Source organism: Mya arenaria, chromosome 12 (assembly GCF_026914265.1).
Source record: "Mya arenaria isolate MELC-2E11 chromosome 12, ASM2691426v1".
Classification (NCBI taxonomy): domain Eukaryota; kingdom Metazoa; phylum Mollusca; class Bivalvia; order Myida; family Myidae; genus Mya; species Mya arenaria.
In genome coordinates, this window is record NC_069133.1 from 8,109,603 (window position 1) to 8,132,645 (window position 23,043).

Below are 23,043 nucleotides of genomic sequence, written 5' to 3' on the forward strand. Positions count from 1 at the left end.
AGGCCTAGTTTGGTCCTTCTATAAGTGACCCCCCCCCCCCAAACAAATAAAACAAAAACGTGTATTCTACACAACCTCTGTGTATTGATTTTATTCTAAATGTCTTATCGGATCTCCGATCTGAGTATCCTGCTGTGCAGTTTTGGAGGTTTTATTATAGAAATGGCCCTGATCCAATAAACAAGAAATTGGCCCCTACTGCGACATCAGTGCAGTTAGCAGGAGATGCACAGCAGGGGATTGTCATGCCAAACATTCTTTAAACTTGGCCTTTATGTTAAGTTTAATTACATGTATAAGTCTTTCCTGTCAAAATCTGCGTCTCTAGGCCAAATGAATTATATATGAAAACCCAAGTCGTCAAGGTCCGTTTTGGCTCATGTCCGATGTAAAGTATGTCTTATTGTCAAATGCTCGGCTGACCTAGAGACATTTTCAATCCAATCTGTATGAAGCTTGTTGCTATAAAATCTAAATATTCGATTTTATGTCATGTTTGGTTAAAAAAATCCTACTCCCAGCACGAGGTCAACCATTGCCAAAGAGATACAACATGTATAGTAACTCTTATAAAGCCACCCTTTCACCCAATCTTCAAAACTCTGACAAAATGTATGTCACCTTAACATCTTCGAATACGGATCATGTTTGCTTCAAAAAGTAGGTCAATAGGTCAAATGTTAAAAATACCTAGAGACCGCATTGTTTACCCAATCGTTATTAAACTTGACCAGATGTTTATGTACGTTATGTTCGTAACTGTTTGGTCAAACAATGGTCACGAGGGCAACAGTCAGAGAGAAACACTTGGTAACCCTTTAGAGGCAATATTTTCTACTTATTTTTTTGTTCGAATGCGTGTCTCTTTGAAACTATGCCAAGTTCGAGTATGGGTCACGAAGGATCCAAATGTAGGTCATTAGGTTAGCATCACGGAGTACATCAAATTCGTCAAAAAAAAACGTTAAAAGGTAAAATGACCTCAGTGTTTATCCCTTTAGATAACAATTCTCAAATTTTCCAATATTCTTACCAATTATCATTAAATGGTCCAATCTTACAGAAAAAAAATAAAGAACATTTTTTTAAGAAAAAAAAACAGGTGGTACTCAATTAAGCTGATGTGGGTCATGCAGGGCAACAGTAGAATGGCCTCGTAAATATTTCGGCTGAAGTCGGGTTACCCTGCCGCAGTCTTAACAAAATCTGCCTTGACAACACGCAGAACAGATGTTAATAAGTTTGTATAACCGTATTTCTGTGCCCATCGACCTCACCGTGTGTCATCATGACTTAAAGTTTATATATCGAAACCAGCCATTTGTTTTTATATCTGACCGCCAAACATCGCGCTCAACGCTTTTCACCTTTCACTTTCAGAAGTGTTTAAACCATACAAGTAACTGACCGCCAAGCATCGCGCTCAACGCTTTTCACCTTCAGAAGGGTTTTAACCATACTAGTAACTGACCGCCAAGCATCGCGCTCAACGCTTTTCACCTTCAGAAGGGTTTAAACCTTGCAAGTAACTGTCCGCCAAGCATAGCACTCAACGTTCATCACATTTCAAAAAGTGTGTAAACCATACTAGTAGTATCTGACCGACAAGCAACGCGCTCAACGCTTATCACCTTACAAAGTAAACACACGTAGCTTGGACACTAAAATAAGGCCTTTCAGTCTTTTAATATTGTTTAAAAGTAATAAATAGACATTTCAAAATAATCATTTTTAAAAAAAAATATCATTATATTATACATAAATATTTAAAATAAACAAGGTATTAGCCTCCTAGTATCTGACAGCTTAGTAGACGTTGGGCTTTACATTGTGTTTACCTGCAACACGGTCTTCACATTGAATAACCGAATACGTTATTATTCAAAGGAACTATGTTGTACTAGAGACAACAAAATCTAAAAGGATACATGAGTTGCATTGAATTTGACGACAATAACAACCTGGCAAAACACGCCGTTGTTTACAATGTTGATACTGCTTGATAATGAAGTGTAAGGCTCGGATATCGACGTTTTCAAGTTTCCTACCTTGATTAAGTAATATCTGTGTTATTCTTCAATCGATTGAAAACATCAGGCACTCGCTGTTTACAAGCCAATGTTTGCTGCTCGGAAGCAGGTTGCAACGAGGGGAAAAAATCTATTAGCTGGAATTAACTGCCTTCTAGAACGTGATTTTAATAGTGAAAATTGAAATAGTAAAGTACTGTTCCTGAGTTATTTTGAAGGTTGTTGACGACTTTTTAAAGGTATGTGAATATACCAAGCATGGTGGCTTGGTCGTCTGTGTTTATACCTGACGGGAGCAGTCTGTCGTCTGACGGTTCGGACAAGCAGACGACAAAAGGCGCTTTCACGCTTGAGGAGACGCTCCGTTGTTACGTCTGTGAGGAATACTTCACCAAGCCGCGCGTGCTGCCGTGTGGCCACAGCTACTGCTCCTCATGCATCCTGCAGCTTCGCGAGAACGCGCTTGCGGAGTTCAACAAATCACGTGATCAGAACGCGCACCGGCGCGGGGAGTGTGGGTTCTTCACGTGTCCTTGGCCTAACTGCCACTATTCGATGCGGATCATGAACGTCTACCGCTGGACGCTCCGAAACAAAGCGCTCGCCACTGCCGTCGCCGCTGCTAAGAAACGGGAAAGTGAAAGAGAGGTACCTAGTATCAGTAGTTTTTAACTTAACAGATATCGATGTTTTTTATTACATGGAAACTTCGACAGCATTACTATTTCATTTTGTTCAACAGCTGCTACTTTTTAAACCATTGTTATACTACGCAAGCGGTTAAACGGCGGAATGACTAGCATCCAAGCATGATCATTAATAATACATAATTCACCATTCAGACAAATATGATATGATACTTAGATAGTCTCTTTCAAGTTTACGGTACTAATATGTCCATCCTTATCAAATTACAACCTCTGATTCACTTTCAAGCCGTTTAGATCGTATAAGGTTTAATAAACAGCTTCATTTCCAGACGGTCTCACTGCAGACGGATGTGGACTGGTCGCAGACCATCGTCTCAATCTCATCTGCTGTGATGAATCCCCTGGGCAAACGTCACAGGCGCCACGTGCCCACCAAGACGACACCGGAAGTGCTCTTCCAGCACTTGATCCAAAACACGGTGTCCGTGGACAGTATCTCGGACAGCAAACACTGTCGTCTGCCATGGAATAAAAATGGCGGGAAAACGTCATGGGCGTCATATGTGTTTTTGTTCGGTATGACGATCGTAGACCAATCCTTAAAACCCTAGTAGGGTTAATTATATTTACTTTATAAATGTGATTCATGCTTTGTTGATGAGGGTAAATTCACTAAACCGTTCAAGGAATCTTCACACATCACAACCATTCTTTGCACGTTTCAATGATTCAACAATGTTGCATCCAACCACAGTGTACAAAAAGTGTGTTCATAATATTCACACCCCTCCCAATTTAGGACCATCCCACTGGTCTTTTGAGACACATTTATGCACATCCCGATTCATATCCTATATGCCAGGCGCCTGGCAGAAAGGCAACCGGTACCCATTTATTTAACTAGCTATTAGGACAGCAACCGTCCATATCAGAACACGCCCGTCCTAAATCTATGTAAAACTTTATTTGCATCAAATTGATCATTTCCTCGACGATCAAAGCCTAAACACAGGCTGGCACAATAACCTATATCTTGATTACTGAGAACATTTTCGAAACAACAGTAATTAAGAAAATATGGGTGTTTGTGTCCAGATTATGCATCAATATATATATTCTTAGGCTAACTATTTACAGACAACCAATTGAATTGCCAGAAATTCATTCCACAATTTCATTCCAGTTGTCAGCGCTCCTTTCATTTCGCGTGTACCTCCGTTTATTTCGCGTGCACCTCCGCTTATTTCGCGTGGTCCACCGTTTATTTCGCGTGCACCTTCATTTAATTCGTGTGCACCTCCGTTTATTTCGCGTGCACCTTCGTTTAATTCGCGTGCAGCTCCGTTTATTTCGCTTGCGCTTCCGTTAATTTCGCGTGCACCTCCGATAATTTCGCGTGCACTTTCGATAATTTCGCGTTCACTTCCGCTAATTTCCGGCGTGCACCACCGCTTATTTCGCGTGCACCTCCGTCAATTTCGAGTGCATCTGTGAACATATCGTCTCGATGGTAAATTGAAACCATCATATATGTAAAAAAAGAAGCAAAAGCGTCGCGGAGCGAATGCTAATCTGTTCTTTATTTCATTTGAACAAGGGAAATAACTCAATAATTCTTCATGATCGAATTATGGACATTACTTTATATGTTCATTTTGTCTCCGAAAACATGCGTGTAAATTTTATTTAAAGATATCGAACGTCTGTTTCCGTAAAAAAAAAACATGAGCTAAAAAAACGTAAAGCTTTCTAGTCCATCATTTAATTAACATCGAAATTTAGAGTGAACGCCGTCAATGTTCATTAAATCTATCAGAAAGGACACTGGAACTATGGAATACATGTAACGTTTGATGTCAATGTGTAGTATTGTTTCATGCTCTATAATTTGGTATGAAGTTGTGATTCATTTTTAACATTTGTCTACATGTCATTAAAGCATTTTGTCATTCACTCAGTGCTTGTGAATTTCTGTGAAAGTTTTTTCCCCTGTTAAGGAAACATTTCTCATAGTTTATTGTACAGTAGATAAGATTCTATTGCATTTTGTCAGACTTCATGTTGCTCTATTGTTTGTAGATAAATTCACAATAAATGTGGTAAAATGTTATGTTATTGATATCTTCAGCTGTTTACCATCTATACAAACATTTACATTTGCTGTGTTCAAATCAATAGCATGGATCATCGTTGACTCGCAAATATTTCGTTGGCAACCATTTTGTTTAAAGTGACACTCTTATTCAAATCAATACATACACATGTATATCAAACATAAATTTTGACTGATAATCCTTTAACTACTTTCTAAATAATGCATTTATGTAAAATATTAAATACTGATAAAACGATTGTAACCGTGTATTTAATAGCAGAAAGTGCAAAAAAACGTTAAATGATTGGTGAATGCTCAAAGATTTACTGTTGTCTACTATAAGTCTCATAAGGTAGAAATACCATGTTTTATGCGCATTTATTTCAAATTAAACTCGGTATCCTTCAGATGAACGATTGTGTTTGACTTTTATTCGTCCTTTTTGGAATATTAAAACAATACTATTAATTGTGGAGAATCTTATTTGGGAGTATTCAGCAAGAGTGCACCTTTAAAGTTTATTGAAATGGAGTTATTTTACTTACGTTTATGAACAAACACCAATCAACAAATGGCCGATCATAATAACATTGGACAGAATTTGGTAAATCCAAGCCTAAAATATATTTCAATTTTCAACAACATTACTAACTTTTTGGGCAAAATAGAGCATTTTCAGACACATTTTTAAGTAATCACTAACAAAACAGCGTTATTTGATCTTTTTTATTTATGTTTTAGATCATTGAAGCATTCATATATAACATTATAGTGCCACACAAAGAAGGGTCATAAGAATACCCATTTCTACATTCTTTTTCGGAATCACCAGGGTAACATACCAGTTATTCACATCTTTTTCTACCAATCTTGACTAAAGTCGCTCAACTGACACTCTACAGTTCCTATTTTTTAATTAGATATTTTTCATGGCAAGATTCACAAGCAGTTACAATTATCTCAAACAAAATCACAAATATTTTTTTTAACCCAGGTCAAACAATGATCACATGGTTTAGCTCAAGCTTGTCTGGTTTTATCCGCTGTATTAATAACAACATTTTATATCTGTTTAAACGTATTCTAAAATCCACTAACAGACGGATTGTCCAGCAAATCATGACAATATTTCTCTATAATGCTGATAAGCCATCAGGAGGAGGAGATCATGTGTATAAACTCGACTATCGTTCTGGTGGGTCTCCCTGTGAATATACAACAAAACATATCTGTTGAAAAAGCAGATTACCTTTGACAGATATGATAAAACCATGCAAAGTATTCAAACAAACAAGGATATTCATGTGGTAATATTGAATACAAGCAAAAAACTTCTTTAAGAAAATATCAGGGCCTGCATTTATAAAGCTTGTTAGTAATTATTTTCAACGTAGAATTTATAAGAACGTATATTTATATTCCCTTCATTTTTCATCAAATTTATTCACATGCATATATTATATGGAACTTTTATTGCTAATTTTCTTTTCTTTTTGTAAAAACATTGTTATGAAGACAATTATTCCAAGGCTATAAAAATATTGCATCCTTTTAACACCTTTTAACACCAGAGGCGCAGGGCCTTATGAAATGAGTACAAGTATCTCACCAGCCATGCCCTTGCCGAGGTATGGGACCTCGTCCTTGTTGGACATCACCCCGGCTATGTCCAGGTGCAGCCAGTCTTCATGCGTTACAAATTCCTGGATAAAGTCATATCAAATGAATAATATTTAAACATGTTCAAGGCTATAACTACCTTTAGGCCACTACAAATTCATGTTTATGTCAAAAAATCTACCACATATATTTTTCACAAACCATTTTTTTAAGCGACATCTATTTTTCCGTAAAGAATTGAAAAATGACAAACAACAACAGACATAGTTTTGGCTTTAACATTAATTTCAGTTTTAACATCATGTAGGACTATATAATTGTATATGCTTTTCAAAGGTGCACCTCTTAAAGCTGTTTCTTATTAGGGAAATTAGACTGGCTACCTTGAGGAATGCTGCTGCCGTACAGGACCCACCAGAGCGACTGTATTTACCGACATTGTTCACGTCTGCAAGCTGGCAGTCTGTCACCTGGCCTGAGTAATGGCTGAACAACGGCATCCTCCACATGCGATCCCCAGTCCTACTTCCCGCCTGGAAGTATAGTATATATAGGTAATGTTGGACAATCCCAACATTTCAATCAATCATTTATATGTACATTAATAGCACCAATTTTCATAACGGAAAATATCATATTATGGATGTGTAAATTATCATTTCAAATAAAATAATGAAGTTCAATGAGAACCAATCAGTCATAATTGTAATTATATTTATTATATTTTAACCAAATGCCAACATAAGATATAGGCTTTAAAACTGTCACTCTTTTGTAAGGGTTATTTCATTTAAACATATGGTGGGTACTTTTTAATTGGACTGCCCCCCTTTCATTTATATAACTAATTAGAAGCTAGAAACAAACAGGAATCTTTCCCTATTGATTTTCTTTAGTATGTCTTCATGGGTTGGGTTGTATGTTTAAATGTTTAAGCCTATATACTCACCACAGCTTAACAAGCATAATAAGATTTTCATTAACAGTTGGTTTTACATATCTGAGAGCTTATGTTTTTTTTGCACCTGGTCCTGCCAACTTAAGAAAATCTGATTCTTATCAAATTTTGTTAAGACATTAGGCAATTTTGTTTCCAGTATTGGTTTAAAAGGCACTTTTCTCAAGAATAATTGTATTGGAAGCAATGTTTTATTGCTTGAAACATTGTTTTAATAAGTCATCAAAGAGTAAAGTTATATTGACATACATAGTAAATGGTAAGGTAAATTATGAATTATAGAATACCTTCTGGAGAGTGTTGAATGTCTCTGTGGATTTAGCAAACACCCCTGTAGCAGCAGAGCCTAGGGCCACATCAATTGCCCCTGTAGGATAAGTATGGTTATAAATACAAGGCCTCATAATGAGATCAACATCAATACAGATTTATGTACTTGCAAAAAGTTGGAGATCTGTAGTTATGTCATTTCTATTCTAATATTAAGATAATTTATTTTTAAACACCAATAAAATGTGCCGAAACACATCCACAAATATAAAGTATAAATATGTTTAAAACTTTTTCCATATAGGTTTTAAATCCATCTAAGACCAGTGACCTGCTGCCTAAAATTTGTGTGTGTTTTTTTTATAGATCTTGAAACCAAACCATTCAACATTAGTCAGCAGATTGAACAACAACTGTGCTACCCACCGGTGAGTGTAGCCATATCCAGGATGAGGCATGGGTTGACTGTCTCAGCGTAACTGAGAGCGTCAGCCAGAATAAGCCTGCCCTCCGCGTCTGTGTTGTCTATCTGGATGGATTTCCCATTGCGTGCTGTCACCACATCGCCTGGCTTGATGGCTGCACCTCCCGGCATGTTTTCACACAGCGGAATAAATGCTGCAGTGGAAACAAACCTCAATATTAAGTTTTTAACATCAGCTTAAATATAATAACAGCACACAAGATAGAACTATCAATATGATAAGCCCTCAATATTAAGTTTTTAATATCAGCTAAAATATAATAACAGCACACGAGATAGAACTATTAATATGATTAGCCCTCAATATTAAGTTTTTAATATCAGCTAAAATATAATAACAGCACACGAGATAGAACTATTAATATGATTAGCCCTCAATATTAAGTTTTTAATATCAGCTAAAATATAATAACAGCACACGAGATAGAACTATTAATATGATTAGCCCTCAATATTAAGTTTTTAATATCAGCTAAAATATAATAACAGCACACGAGATAGAACTATTAATATGATTAGCCCTCAATATTAAGTTTTTAATATCAGATAAAATATAATAACAGCACACGAGATAGAACTATAAATATGATAAGCCCTCAATATTAAGTTAATATCAGCTAAAATATAATAACTGCACATCAGATAGAACTATAACTATGATAGGCCCTCAATATTAAGTTTTTAACATCAGCTTAAATATAATTAACTGCACACGAGAATTATTACAATGATAAGCCCTTAATATTAAGTTTTTAACATCAGCTTAAATATTATAACTGCACATCAGATAGAACTTAAACTACAAATGGTTGAAAATTCCTCAATATTAAGTTATTAACATAAGCTTAAATATAATAACTGCCAGTTAGATTGTAACATAACAATGATAAGCAGAAAATAGCAGCTTCTAAAATAATTAATTTTAATTTGATAATAAATTAACCACACAATAACAATCTAACAAATTATCCTAATATCATGCTTCATGATCACCTGGATGGTAAAGGCATTAATTAAATCATTCAGAACTGGTAATATTGTTTTAGGACAATTATATGACAAAATATAACAGAAACAGGTCACAGGCAAACAAGACATTATGTTTTTACAACATTTCAAACAAGAGCTGGCACTGAGACCACACACTTGACTGTTACGCTGCTTTTAAATTTACGGATTGCAAAGTAATGGTGAAACATGCATGGATCACTGTTAAATTAGATAACATGCAAAACCTAAACCAGAATTTCTAAGTCAATAAATTAAAGGCCATATTTAACATTACCGGTATATGCAAAAAAAAGTTATCTTACCGAATAATTAGGTAGGTTGGATAGTTGTAAACACCAGTTTCATTGCAAAACATGATGCTTACAAACTGACTTACCCGTAAGTGGCTAAACATGGATAACGGGTCTTTGCATGGTCTAGTTATCATTTGGACAAGCTTTACGCATTCAGGGTTACTATGATATTGACGTTTAACCGATGATCACAAAACCTATTGGGGTCATATACTAGTAAGACTCAGCCTCCATGTCAAGTTTGAGGATAATAGGTCAAAGCATTGTCAAGTCATAAATTGGACAAGTTTTTTATGTTCAAGGTCACTGTGACTTTGACCTTTGACTAGATGACCTTAAAATCAATAGGGTCATCTACTGGTCACCCTCAAAACCCAAGTCAAGTTTGAGGACCAAAGGTCCAGGCATTTTTGAGTTATCACTTGGACAAGCTTTGTTCTACCAACTGACCAGACGACAGGTGGAAAACAATATACCTGTTCTTCTTTCAATTGAGGCATTATAAAAAAGTTTCACAATCATTGTAAAATAAATAAGTTTAACTAAATGTTATATGTTTACCATGTACAAAAGTATTGGTTCCCAGCCTGTCAACAGCAAGCAGGGAGCCGACCACACAGGCTGCCCCACCCATGTCTGCCCGCATCAGGTCCATACTGGCTGACGGCTTGATGGAAATACCACCCCTGAAATGACAAGGACAATGTCATGCACCGGTAAAAAATGTAAATCTTATTTCTGTCTATGAATTGGTTGATGATTTGTTAATGTTAGATATATGTCCATGTTATTTTATTTTTCATATATCACACAAACATAAAACATTTTTTAAAGCTTTCATATCTAAAGGTTTTGGCATTACACATTCATCAGCAGATCAATCATAGAAAAAAGTGACTCAACATCATACACTGCTTAATGACAGCACATAGTTTAGAGGCAAAATAAATGATGTTGATGGAATCAGATATATGATATAGACACATACATATGGACATAAAAGTTTTAGCTTAAGCAGTGGTCGAAATAGGCACAAGCCCGCAAGCCCTGCACTGGTAAAATGCTTTCCATGCTTGCTCAAATTCTGGGTTTTATACAGGGCTTGTTCAAAAATGTAATGCAAAGCAGTAATATATGAATTCGGGCTAATTTTCGATCAAATATACTGCTTAAGTCCACTGAATTTTTGTTCATTAACAGTACAAGTAAAGAAACAATCAATGTGGTTCCAATTTACAAGTGTTTCAACAACAAGAGCTGTCACAGAGACAGTGCGCTCGACTATTCCGCCGCTTTTCAATGTAAGGATTGAAAAGTTTTGGCGAAACATGCATGGATCACTGTTAGATAAGATTTCAATGCAATACATGATGTGCTGAGATATTAACATAAATGTGGTTACATGGAAAATTTTAACCAGACTTTTTAAGTGTAATAATAAAGGGCCATTATTTGCAAAATACAATTATCTAACTTGATTAATCAATTATGTTGGGTGGTTGAATATTGTATAAAGTCTCAATGCAATACATCAAGTAGTTGCTGAGATATTATCCTATGTGTGCTAACATGCAAGACCTTAACCAGAATTTCTAAGTCTCATAATAAAGGGGCAAAAATTATAAAATATGAAAGAAAGTTATCTTACTTGATTAAAGAAGAAGGTTAAATGGTTGGGAGCCTGTGTGTAAAGTTTCAATGCAATACATGGTGTATTCGCTGAGGTATTGACTTAAAAGTGGTTACATGCAAAACCTTAACCAGAATTTCTATGTCAAAAAAAGGGGCCATTATTTGCATTAAATGCAAACTAGAGTTATATAACTTGGTTAGTTAAGTAGGTTGGATGGTTGAGTACCATTGTATCAAGTCTCAATGCAATACCTCAAGCAGTTGCTGAGATATTAACCTATGTGTGCTTGCACGCAAAACCTTAACCAGAATTTCTAAGTCGAATAATAAAGGGTAATTATTTGTATTTAATGCAAACTAGAGTTATCTAACTTGGTAAATTAAGTAGGTTGGATGGTTGAGTACCATTGTATCAAGTCTCAATGCAATACCTCAAGTAGTTGCTGAGATATTAACCTTTGTGTACTTGCAAGCAAAACCTTAACCAGAATTTCTAAGTTGAATAATAAAGGCCTATTATTTGCATTAAATGCAAACTAGAGTTTTCTAACTTGGTTAATTAAGTAGGTTGGATGGTTGAGAACCGTTGTATAAAGCATCAATGCAATACCTCAAGTAGTTGTTGAGATATTAACCTATGTGTGCTTGCACGCAAAACCTTAACCAAGGTGTGACGCCGACGAGGACGCTTGGGTGAGTAGTATAGCTCTCCATATTCTTCGAATAGTCGAGTTAAAAAGTAGAAATTCTACTCGTTTCCTACGTGTCAAATGTGATCCCCTTGCCGACCAGGGCAATGGGCTTCTCCATGGTGCACTGTGGGTGTTTGTACACTATCTCCAGGAAATATGGGGGTTCCCTTGATCCCTGGGCCACCGACAGGAAGGCCCCCATCTTTTCACCTTCAATCCATGCACGGTCCCTGTGGGTGGGGAGGAGGTTGGAGGTTATGGTTGTAGAACAATGAATTCACTTAAGTTTAATATTACATAATTATGTAAACAGATTTTATAATGGCTTCTTCATACGTAAATTCTAAGCGTACATATATCTTAGATAATATGAAACAGAAAGACACTCAATAACCTATGAATAAGTTTTATCACTGAAGAAGCCATCAAAAATGGAAATCCGGAATTAAATTTCTTGAAAAATCTTTTATAACCAAATTACTTATTGAAGCTTGATTTTCCATTTGAACACGGGGCATAACTCGACAATTATTCATGCAAAAGCCACGAAAGCTATCTATCACATTACCCATACTTATTTCTTTGAGAAACAAGCGAGTAAAAAAAAATTAAATAGGTTTAATAATCTTACATATAATATAAATAATATAATTCAGTTTAACAAAAGTGCCAACTGTTGCAAAATACACCTATCCTATTAAAATATTTTTAGGCCAACAAGTTTGGGGATAAGTGGTTGTACATATAGCCATGTGCAGATAAATGTGCTGTTAATATATTTTTGCGGATTCAAGGGTCAATAGTCTGGAGTGAATACAAGGCAACATGGCTGTCTATCAAATATGACCAAGATATTCTGCCCATACACATTCTGACCAAATTTGGTGATGATTGGACAAAGGCTTCTAAAGTTATTGATCAGAAAAGATTTTTTAGGTAATTTCTATAACGAAAGGACAATAATTCTGGAGTGTCTGGAGCAATATAGCTGGTTACTGAACTTGCAATACACATTCTGATCTAATTTGGTAATAATTGGATAAAGGCTTCTAAAGTTATTGATTGGACAAGACCTATTTTAAGTAATTTCTGTTATTAAAAAGTGATTACTCTCGAGTGACTGCAGCTATATAGCTTGTAATCAAACTTGTCCAAGATAGTAAGCCAATACTCATTCTGACCGAATTTGGTGATGCTTGGACATATGCTTCTAAAGTTCTTGATCGGAGACAAATAATTTTAAGGTAATTTCTATAATTTAATGCTGATTTCTCTTAGGTATCTAGAGTGATATGGCTGGTTATCAAACTTGTCTGAGATATACAGTAGCACATTTTGACCAAATTTGATGATGATTGAATAAATGATTCAACAGTTATTGATCAGAAAGGCTGCTGGCAAGCCCCTAGGCCAGGGGAAAAGTATCAATCATCCTGTTCTCTGAATGGGCGTATAAAATCTCTATACACAATGTCATAACATTACACAATTTATACAAAAAAAATGTACATGGAACTTAATCCTGTTATAAGAGACTTAAGGTTGTTCGAAAAATGGGGGTCAGGAATTTAAAATCTAGGACACAAGTTACCAGTAACCTGTTTATAGACCTCACCTGACAGTTACTTTAACATTTGGTCTGTTTGCAAACTTGGCTTGCACAAGCTCTGTGAAAGCCCTGGGTGTCAGTTTGTTAGAGGGTGCTTCCATGAGGTGGCGTGCAAGGTTTTGTCCCTCTGCCTTCCCACAGCCACGCTGCCACAGAGAGGATACATTCTCCCTGTAGAAATATGGTCACAGATATAATCAATTATGTATAATAAAATAAATATATTTTTTTTAAACCAAAAATGGTCATTACTATGAACATTATATCTTAAGTTAAATTGTGTTAACTGATTTCATATATGTACATGTACACAGATAAGAACATTGTATTTTGAAATTTAATTATAATGTATATTTAAGTGTATTTTTGGATTATCCATACTGATACAACTAATTGTTCACAGATACAAAGAAATCGTTCACAATGGCAGAAAAATACTTCATAACACAAAATCAATTCTTATAAGCCATCAATAGTGGAACAACAACTACATGTATGTGTCATTTGTACCTACACAGAAGCTGGGTCTGAGGCGGTCATATGCTGTGTGAGACAAGCGAGGCTTACGCGTTTTTTCCTCTTTTCTGGGTTCTTTAACTCATCATACTCAAACAGAGCCAGGTGACCTCCCTCTGCAGCCGCTGAAAACTCAAAACTCAATCATTTGAACAAGCTCTACAACGTATGAGCAATTTAATATCCAACACTTGCTCCACAACTGTTTTAATATTTATAAATACTATTGTGGTACATGTTTCTAAATGCTTGTAAATATTTGGTTAATGATTTCCATTGTCTTACATTTTGCTCCCTTGATTGAAATATTCAGAGTGCAAACATACCTAATTCAGACATTTACAATACATAACGTTTTACTCATAGTAATACAGAAACTCTAACCCTACCTTCTGCCATGAGGCAGGGGTCGACATCTACTTGGGTTTCACCAACACTTCTCAATGCCCGCACACCACCTGTCAGTCAAAAAATTGGATGCCTTTCTTTTCAAATAATAAACAGAAAATTAACAAGAGCATTACATGGGGATGCGAATGCTTCTCTGTAATTCTCAGATGTCCAGAATAATTGGCTTGATACAATATATGCATATTGTCGTTGTTAACCCGTGTACTAAGCTACAGATATTTAATATCTGAAATTCATTTGCAATATTAAAGCTTTTTGCTAAAACCACCGACAGATGTAACTAGTATTTGCTTTTGTAAAGCATTGTTGTTTTAGCTGAATGTGAAAACATTTTCATATAAAAAACATTTTTTTTTAGAAAAGCCATTATTTTGCATTCACAATCAATAAATACATTCTATATCTTATGATGAATATTGATTTTTAATGGCATCATCATGGCGTTTTTTTTTCAGAAAATGTTTATTTTGCTTAACTATCAAATTAATTAACGTTAATCTTTTTTATTTTTTTCTACCTGCTACAGCAGCACGTATATTCTCCCAGCCCTCCTCAAACCCCTCCTGCTTGCTGTATCTGGTTCCCCGTTTACCCAAACAGCAAACTGCTGTGATGTCATAACCTGGAACCACACCATACAGTACACGACTCCCGCCCTTCTTCAGGTTACAGGTGGCTCTACAAGTAAGAAAGACTGGTTGTCAAAAATTGAGGAAATTAAAACACAGTCATTTTACTTATAAAATGTTCAATTTTAAGCTTTTATTGTTGTTATTATATTTATTATATGTGTAAATACAGACTATTTGTCAAATATGAAAGACAACAATTGACAAGCTTGTAGACTGTCAACAAATATAAGCTATTTTGCGATTTTGTCTGAACACAAGGACAGATATTCTCTGAAAGTTTGCTTGCGGAGAATGTCTAGAATAGATATAGCTTCAATAAAAAGAAATTTAGCTAGAAATGCACAGTCAATTGTAACCACGGACCCCCCAGGTACGGGGGTATAAAGGGGATAGGGGGGGAAAAGGGCTGTGTTTTTACCTTTCAGGTGCAGAGTGAATGAGGTGGTTTTGTTTTCGCTCCATTTATAAATAGCTGGGAATGGGCCTTTCCTATGTATCCTGAGGTGCGGGCTACAATTGACTGGTGCATAAGGGGGGAACATATTAATATACTCATGTTTTTAGGATTCTTGCCAATCAATGATAATAAATTTCTAAGGAGAAAGGAGGCTTCTTAGGCTAAAAAAAATCATTTTTTAACTAAGGATAAAATCATATTACACAGACCTCCTTTCAAATAAATGCATTGATTAATGACACATATTTTAACATGCAACATAATTCAATTTAAAACAGCAAATACTTACAGTTTAAGGACACTGGCCAGCTGTCCATCTGTCTGTTTATTGAAGTACGCAGCCGAAGGGCTTGAGGCGACATCAACAGGATCCCCTTTGGTCTCAGCTTCATACACACCCAGGACTAAGCCTTTATTCTTACAATAAATGTTCAATTAAAATTCTATTATATATTTCGTTCACTATACAAACATTCATTCCATTATCACTTCATACAAGATTCATAAAACAAGACTTTATCCGAAAAATTGTATATATCCGAAACACTTTCTTGTCATTAAGATGTTTGTATTATGCCCTCACCGACACTAGAAACCGGCCATTTATAAACTAATAAACATACTTACCAGATAAACATTTGTTGAAAAACATCGGTGTATACTTCTAAATTTAGAGCACTTTTTACAAACATTCATGATTTTCAAGGGCGCAGCCATGTTGGTTTGTTCGATTACTCTAAAAATAGAATTTTAATCGATTATAAAACGGAGCCTGATCAATGTGTTCTTTTCCTTGTATTCGATTTAATTTGATTGTACATACTGTATTACTAAGAATTAATTATGTCAAATATTTCACTCAACTTGAATTTCTGATATTTTTAAAGTTTTTATTGGAACAAGTCAAGATTTCGTAATTAATAGAAATTATGACAAACGGGATTATCTTTTTCTGAAAAAAGTGTTTTCTAACCGACACACAATATACATGTACATTACTGTGAGATACATGTACATAGATGGTCGATAACTGACAAAGATGATAAAGTATAATTGTGGCATAAATAAGAACTATTACTTTGCCGTATACTTTTGGCATGAGCCTTTAATTGCCTGAAGTTGTAAAGTTCGTAGGTATGTTCAGAAGATTTTTCTATGCACTTTTCGGTCGTTTTCTAAGGCCGGGAGGACTACCATCTTTGACTGCAGCAAATGAAGAATTTAGCAGTGGCAGTGAGGACTTTCAACATATAGAAAGGAGGGACTTGCACTCAAATGAGTGTGTTTCACAAGGAAAATCTAACAACGGTTCCAAGCGTAAACATAGGCGAAAAAGAAATCATTTCACTAGAAACGAAAACGAAAGTAGAACTCCAGGCAGTCGATCAGAACTTGGGAGTGGGAGAACCCGTCAAGGACCTCATACTTCAAAACAGAACGAATTTCACGAGGAACATTCTGCAATGTCTTCACAATCCCCCTGGGGCGGGCGTGGGAGGGGGCGTGGGAGGGGGCGTGGAAGGGGACAAAAGCATGCATGGGAAGATGCCAAGCGGGGCAGCAATTTCAAGCCAAAACCTAAGGGACAGATCATTGCTGAGGAGAAATACGAGTATTTTTGGACCGCCCAAGACATCTACAGTCAGTGGCATCAATCAGCCTTCAATATTGGTGATCAAACTTACTGCTGTGCCGAACAGTACATGATGTCTAGAAAAGCAGGTGAGAGTGATTGTATACCGAGATGGCCGGGGAAACACTGGCCAAACTCTTGTTTCCCAAACGTTAGGACAGTTTTCGCCATATCCCATCTCGTACAATACATTAGTTACAGTATAAACAATTAAACATGCATATTATTCTCTAGGCCGGACGGTCAGAAATAGACAGAGGCGACCCAAAAATTTAGCGTTGTGGTGGTTGTTCTTGTTTTGGGTGGAAGGGGCTGCACCGCCCACCTTAATCCGCTAGTGAGGCCGATATGTATACATTACAAAATGCTAAGATAATAATAGTAGTTAAAATGGTCGTCAGATGATGCTTTTAATAATATTGATTAATTTCACTATAACGTGGATGATAAAACTGACGATTTATTGCGTTTAATTGCATTAAAACGCACGCTAAAAGGCAATACTATGTTCTAGTTACAACCATTTAATGCATGACCCAAATATGTATTGTATTACTTCCTTGTGCAAAAACAATAACGATAAACTTGTGACTGCCTTCTAATTTGCCGATAATGCAAAAACGATGTTAGTACCTAACATGATAGGTACATGTAGGATATTTTTAGTATGCGTGATGTCATTATAAAGCTTTTTAAACTATACATGAAAACACACGTTTGTTTCACTTTTATTATTTTTGTTTTACCGGCTGACTTAATTAAAACTAAAGGGTTGGCGCCTATTTCAATGTAGGGTCGGGTTAAACGATCTCGCTGAAGTATTCTTAGGCCAAATTGAACTAATCACATTGTTTGCTCAGTTTGCATATAAGCTGCGATATTTTGAAAAAAATGTATATGTACTTTCCAAATCCCATTATGAACGAGCTTCAAAAACATGAGTTCGTTAAAGGTGCACTCATACTCCCAAATAAGATTTACCACAATTAATAATATTGTTTTAATATTGCAAAAACGATGAATAAATGTCGAAAACAACGGTTCTTACGAAGCTTACAGAGTTTAATTTTGAAAGAAATGAGCATAAAACAAGGTATTTCTACCTGAATAGACTATAGTAGACCACAGTAAATCTTTTAGCATTCACCAATCATTTAATATTTTTGCACTTTTTGCTATTAAACACACGGTTACCATATTGTTATCAGTAATTAATTATTTCCATAAATGCAGTATTTAGTAAGTAGTTAAAGGTTTATGAGTCAAAATAGATGTTTGTTTTACATGTGTAAGTATAGATTTTGAATAAGAATGTCACTTTAAATTTCATTAGAGTATATTAACTTGTTTACGCTGTGTTTAGTTTTAGTATGCACATTCCACCGACTTTTGAACAATTCCGACACAATTATGCAAACTCTATTTTCGATATTCTAGCCCTATTCGCTGACTGGGACAGCTATGCTAAGATCATGTCCACCACCGAACCCCGTAAAATGAAGCAACTGGGTCGGAACGTCCGAGGGATTCGACATACCACGTGGAAAGAGAACGCCATACGAATCATCCGGGAAGGAAACATAGCGAAAGTATACTTGTACCTGACATACAGATATAAGCTGAAATTAATTTAGCTGGAGTCCCTTACCATTTTGGGTGGTATTTCATATAGGTCAGTTATTCAAGTTAAGACTAATATCGAATTCCACCCTGGGTAAAAACCGTTATAATCAGTATTACATTGTATGCTAGTGAAGAGAAAGTTACCGATTTGGGGACTGAACCCCTGGAATCAGAAGCGGACTCTTATCCCTCTTTCACGTGCAGTAGTTGACATATCATTGTCCAGATTTACTTTTTAAGTTTTGTTAATATAAATCATGATAGACTATGAAACAATATGAAGCATTGTACGTCCAACTATCTTTTCTCCAAACAATCCAGTTCTCACAGAACTACAAACTCCGTGAGCGCCTGTTTCACACGTTCCCGAAGATCCTGGTTGAGGCCAGTCCGTACGACCGTGTGTGGGGGATAGGGCTTGAGCGGGGGTGGGAGGCCGCCTGGGACGAGCAGTCCTGGAAGGGCCTTAACCTGCTCGGATTCATCCTCACTGACGTCCGCAATAAGCTTATGGTGGATAATCTTGAGAACTTCACAGTGCAAGATCTGGAGCGCAACAATTGCAAGGTGACCGCGTTTTTCTTAGATCATTGTTTGTATGTGTTGTCTTTATACATGTATATGGTACATGTATATGTATGATATGTGCCAATACGACTTAAATATACCAATATGTATATGATATATATAAATATTGGTATATTTTAGTCGCATTGGCACATATCAAGTATTTGTTACGTTTAAGTGGTATCGATGTTTTCATTTAGGTTTCTTCGACAGGATTCGGGAACCTGTATATATCTTAAATGCTTCACATATGCATGTTTGTTGTAGCAGTTATGAATAATCATTTCTCAGTTCGATTATCTTTTACAGGTAGACATGACCTCCTTACAAGCCAAGTTCAAGGCCACGAACATTGACCCGGCTCATGAGGAAGAGGAACTGTCGCACGACGAGGCGTGGAATTCTGAAGCGTCGAGTGGGGATGACCAGTGGTCTTTGAATGGACAGAGGTCTGGAGGTGACCAGTCGTCAGGGGGTTCCCTCCAATGGTCGGACCATGATGACAGACGGTCGCACAGTGACGGTCTTCAAAAGTCAGTTAAGGACCAATCACGAGAACATTTTCACGGACACGATTCAGACACAAAAAGTGCAGGGTCGGGCGCAGGTGGACAGAACGGTGATTTCAACCGTCATCGTAATCAGTATGGAATAAATACGGAGAATGACGACTCTCAGACAGCGCACGCAAATGCTAATTCAGCAAGTGGTGGCAACTACAACAGCAACGGTGGTGGTGCTACAAATAATCAAGAGGGCAAACTTCGCGTCGTTATTGTGGATGATGATTAGAAATGAGACATTGGTCAATGAAAGCTTGTTTAGACGTGTTTTCTAGTAAGATGTATTTCCGGTGAGTTCACTGTGGGTGTCTCATGTATATAAACTAATACGCTTGGTTCTACAAGTTACTGACAGTGAGGATTGGTTTTATTTAACAGTTGATTTTGTTTGCATCTATTATTAACTGATGAGAAATATATTCACGATGTTATCATTAAAATGCAAACTGAACTGTGAATAAATGTGAGCTGATTAAGCTCTGCAATCATGTTATAGAAACACTATGTATTCACAACGCTATTCATTAATGGTTTTAAACACATATATTTATACCTTAAGAACAACACTATACTGTATTCCTTGTTAACAATGAAATACAAAATGTATCCCGTTTTCTCTCTTATCATGTACATGTATACTCTGGCAATAATTGTATATGTGTTAAGACGACGTACCCATGTATAAGTGTTTATAAATGCCTGTTCTGTTCTTATGTTCTGTTATTTATTTTAAAAGGTGATTTTGTGCATTATTGTGGGAATTTGGATGATTATTTATGTATCATCGTATTTATGTTTATTCTTCAGCAAACTATTATAAATGTACATGTTCCCTGTATTTTGATTATGAAACATTCCACATGTCATTGTTATGGTCTATGATTTGTCATCTGGTCAATAACATCTATGAAAAATGTTGATTGTGGTTCCTGGTTATTTTTACACTGCTGAAGGTTCATAATCTATCGAAATACATTTATATAGCTAATTCTTTTTTATAGCTGCCCTGTGGTGAACACTTATAGCCCGTAGAATATCACTCGAGCCCATTTCTAGCGTATATAATGATTAAAGATGCACTCCTACTCCAAAATAAGATGTGCCGCATTTTATTTTAAATTTACTGAAAATGATGAATAAATATCAAAACATTTTTTTTTATAAAGGAAACCTGTATAATTTGAAACAAAGGTGCAGACAACTCTGTATTTCTTCCTTATGAGATGCTAGTTGATCACTGTAAATCTTTTAGCACTCACCTATCATTTAATATTTGTGCGTTTTTAGTTATTAAATACACGGTTACAATCTTGTTATCAGTAATTAATAGTTTCAATAGATGCATTATTTGGTATCTAGATAAAGGTTTATCATTCAAAATTTATGTTTGTAATACATGTGAATGCATTGATTTTAGATACGAGTGTCTGGTATCCATATTGAGAGGCCTTGAGAACAGCCCACCTGGTGAAGTTCGAGTGCAAAACCCGGTCTTGGAAGAGGGGCAAACCGTGACCTAGACCACTAGACCAGTTTAATCCCCAAAGTGAACTTTGTATACGTCAGTGTACTTGACTCAAATACCATCTGAGGTCCAGGGTATAGGTGGTCAGAGTTGGTAACAAAATGTGTTTACAATAGGGATGCAAACGAATATTCGAATATTCGATCAAACGTTTGCTATTCGAATGTCAAAACCGGTATTAGAATATTCGAAGAAATATGTTGAATGAATAGCTATTGCCTTGAACTCTGTTCTTGTGTATAAGAGTGTAGTCTTGTTTTAAAAACGATCGGCCCCAAATGACAGAGGTGTAACTTTACATCGGCCCCAAATGACAGAGGTGTAACTTTACATCTATTTACGACTATTATGAATTGTGAAAATGTCAGATGATCTATACCATCATTTCCACCAATGATACTGAAGGATACCTTTGGATAAAAGTTTAGAAAACGAATAGGATATTTTTATCGAGATTCATGGATCCATATATTTTCGGAAGAATGGATGACATTCATAGTATGTATACCCGCTGCAGTAAACTAGCAATTCTAGTGTGTTTTTTAAGTATTTGATTTCAAACCTCGTAATAGCGAACTATCAGCTTGATGTAAAAAGAACTTTTGTGACGAAATAAATGAAAATCAACTAATTTTGGCATCTACGCAATCTTTTGACGACAGTTGAGGCTGGGATTCGGATTGACGCAATGTGAAATCGATAAAAAGGAAAACCAAATTATGAATAGGTAGATAATTATAATGTTTCTTTAACCAGAACCCGAGAACATTATTAACATATAAACAGACAATGTATACCAATATAGTTATACACACATATATATTACAGCCTGTATATAGAGATCATTGCTGTATGAGGGTATAATATATACCGGGAGAGGGTCGTAACTGATGTTGGCATAACTCGTGGCCCAATCCCTTTGCATGCTTGATTTTATAATGTCGGTTTAAATTTTGTGTTGAAATTTGTATTGATATTGTCATTGTGAAATGTGTTCTCATGCAATAAAATATTATTAAATGAAATTAAAATATATACTACATGATTATGTTGCAATGGTATTCCTATATCATGATTCGAAATCTAATCACGTTCAATATCTATATATGTACCCTAACACTAAATAGAAGGGTCAAGAAAGATACACGAAATATTGTGCACAATTAAGAATAACTTTATATGCCGTAATTGGTCATGGTCAGTATGTTTAAAGATAGGCCTACATGCTCAAAACACTGGTCGGTAGGACAGCAACGATACATCGGTGTCAGTCTCTCTCAAAATATGGTACTGCAGTAAGATTATCGTCATATTGATATACCGCCAAAAGTCTTTTAAATGCGATTTTGCCGTGCAGGTTGTTAGCAGAAATCCTTATAAAATTCCCCTCACGTTGATACAATTTGCTTCCATACGATCACTTATGCACCAGTCTATTGTAACCACGCCCCCCCCCCCCCCAGGTCCGGGGGTATACCGGGGAAATGGGCCGTGTTTTACCTTCCAGGTGGCCCCGCACTGCCGGTGAATGCGGTGGCTCTGTCTCAGCACAAAATATAGTGGGGAATGTGACTTACATTGTGTCCCTGGGGTGCGGGAGCATTTGGCTGGGATTTAACCTTTAACCATCAGTTCGTCCCCGCAGGGCGGGGATTTTACCCGGGCTTGGCTGGATCGAAAGTCAAAGTCCCCGCTATTTCCCGGACCTGAGGGCCATGGTTACAACTGACTGGTGCATTAACTTTATAGCTTTACTAGTCATTATTACTGCT

At 36.2% G+C, this 23,043-nt stretch overlaps 3 protein-coding genes and 1 long non-coding RNA gene across 4 annotated transcripts; 3 read left to right on the forward strand and 1 right to left on the reverse strand.

Moving 5' to 3' along the window:
* Positions 1 to 2,040: 2,040 nt before the first annotated feature.
* Positions 2,041 to 4,790, forward strand: LOC128211406 (uncharacterized). Its single transcript, XM_052916161.1, has 2 exons — positions 2,041 to 2,678; positions 3,010 to 4,790. The coding sequence occupies exons 1-2, from the start codon at positions 2,289 to 2,291 to the stop codon at positions 3,289 to 3,291; spliced, it is 672 nt and encodes a 223-aa protein (XP_052772121.1). The 5' UTR covers positions 2,041 to 2,288; the 3' UTR covers positions 3,292 to 4,790.
* Positions 4,791 to 5,486: 696 nt separating this feature from the next.
* LOC128211404 (cytosol aminopeptidase-like) lies at positions 5,487 to 16,084 on the reverse strand. Its single transcript, XM_052916159.1, has 13 exons — positions 15,988 to 16,084; positions 15,650 to 15,777; positions 14,789 to 14,949; positions 14,250 to 14,318; positions 13,859 to 13,985; positions 13,351 to 13,515; positions 11,807 to 11,965; positions 9,973 to 10,097; positions 8,050 to 8,241; positions 7,641 to 7,720; positions 6,779 to 6,928; positions 6,385 to 6,478; positions 5,487 to 5,980 (listed from the first exon to the last, which is right to left on the reverse strand). Exons 1-13 carry the CDS (start codon positions 16,075 to 16,077, stop codon positions 5,928 to 5,930), a joined length of 1,593 nt encoding a protein of 530 aa, XP_052772119.1. The 5' UTR covers positions 16,078 to 16,084; the 3' UTR covers positions 5,487 to 5,927.
* A 262-nt stretch (positions 16,085 to 16,346) lies between these two features.
* Positions 16,347 to 20,664, forward strand: LOC128211405 (uncharacterized). The gene is made up of 4 exons (XM_052916160.1): positions 16,347 to 17,082; positions 18,431 to 18,582; positions 18,938 to 19,183; positions 19,493 to 20,664. The coding sequence occupies exons 1-4, from the start codon at positions 16,497 to 16,499 to the stop codon at positions 19,973 to 19,975; spliced, it is 1,467 nt and encodes a 488-aa protein (XP_052772120.1). The 5' UTR covers positions 16,347 to 16,496; the 3' UTR covers positions 19,976 to 20,664.
* A 296-nt stretch (positions 20,665 to 20,960) lies between these two features.
* On the forward strand, positions 20,961 to 21,902 carry LOC128212080 (uncharacterized). The gene is made up of 2 exons (XR_008257385.1): positions 20,961 to 21,558; positions 21,591 to 21,902. It is a non-coding gene; the product is annotated as an uncharacterized LOC128212080 (long non-coding RNA).
* Positions 21,903 to 23,043: the final 1,141 nt, after the last annotated feature.

What these genes read in the sequence shown, in the direction of transcription:
- LOC128211406 (XM_052916161.1), top strand. Translation starts at nt 2,289, where the DNA reads ATGGTGGCTTGGTCGTCTGTGTTTATACCTGACGGGAGCAGTCTGTCG. An exon ending in AACGGGAAAGTGAAAGAGAG is followed by an intron (nt 2,679 to 3,009) that starts GTACCTAGTATC and finishes CTTCATTTCCAG; the next exon opens with ACGGTCTCACTGCAGACGGA.
- LOC128211404 (XM_052916159.1), bottom strand. Translation starts at nt 16,077, where the DNA reads ATGGCTGCGCCCTTGAAAATCATGAATGTTTGTAAAAAGTGCTCTAAA. An exon ending in GCCTCAGACCCAGCTTCTGT is followed by an intron (nt 13,516 to 13,858) that starts GTAGGTACAAAT and finishes ATATTTCTACAG; the next exon opens with GGAGAATGTATCCTCTCTGT. An exon ending in CGGCAGCAGCATTCCTCAAG is followed by an intron (nt 6,479 to 6,778) that starts GTAGCCAGTCTA and finishes GACTTTATCCAG; the next exon opens with GAATTTGTAACGCATGAAGA.
- LOC128211405 (XM_052916160.1), top strand. Translation starts at nt 16,497, where the DNA reads ATGTTCAGAAGATTTTTCTATGCACTTTTCGGTCGTTTTCTAAGGCCG. An exon ending in CATGATGTCTAGAAAAGCAG is followed by an intron (nt 17,083 to 18,430) that starts GTGAGAGTGATT and finishes TCGATATTCTAG; the next exon opens with CCCTATTCGCTGACTGGGAC. An exon ending in GGGAAGGAAACATAGCGAAA is followed by an intron (nt 18,583 to 18,937) that starts GTATACTTGTAC and finishes CAAACAATCCAG; the next exon opens with TTCTCACAGAACTACAAACT.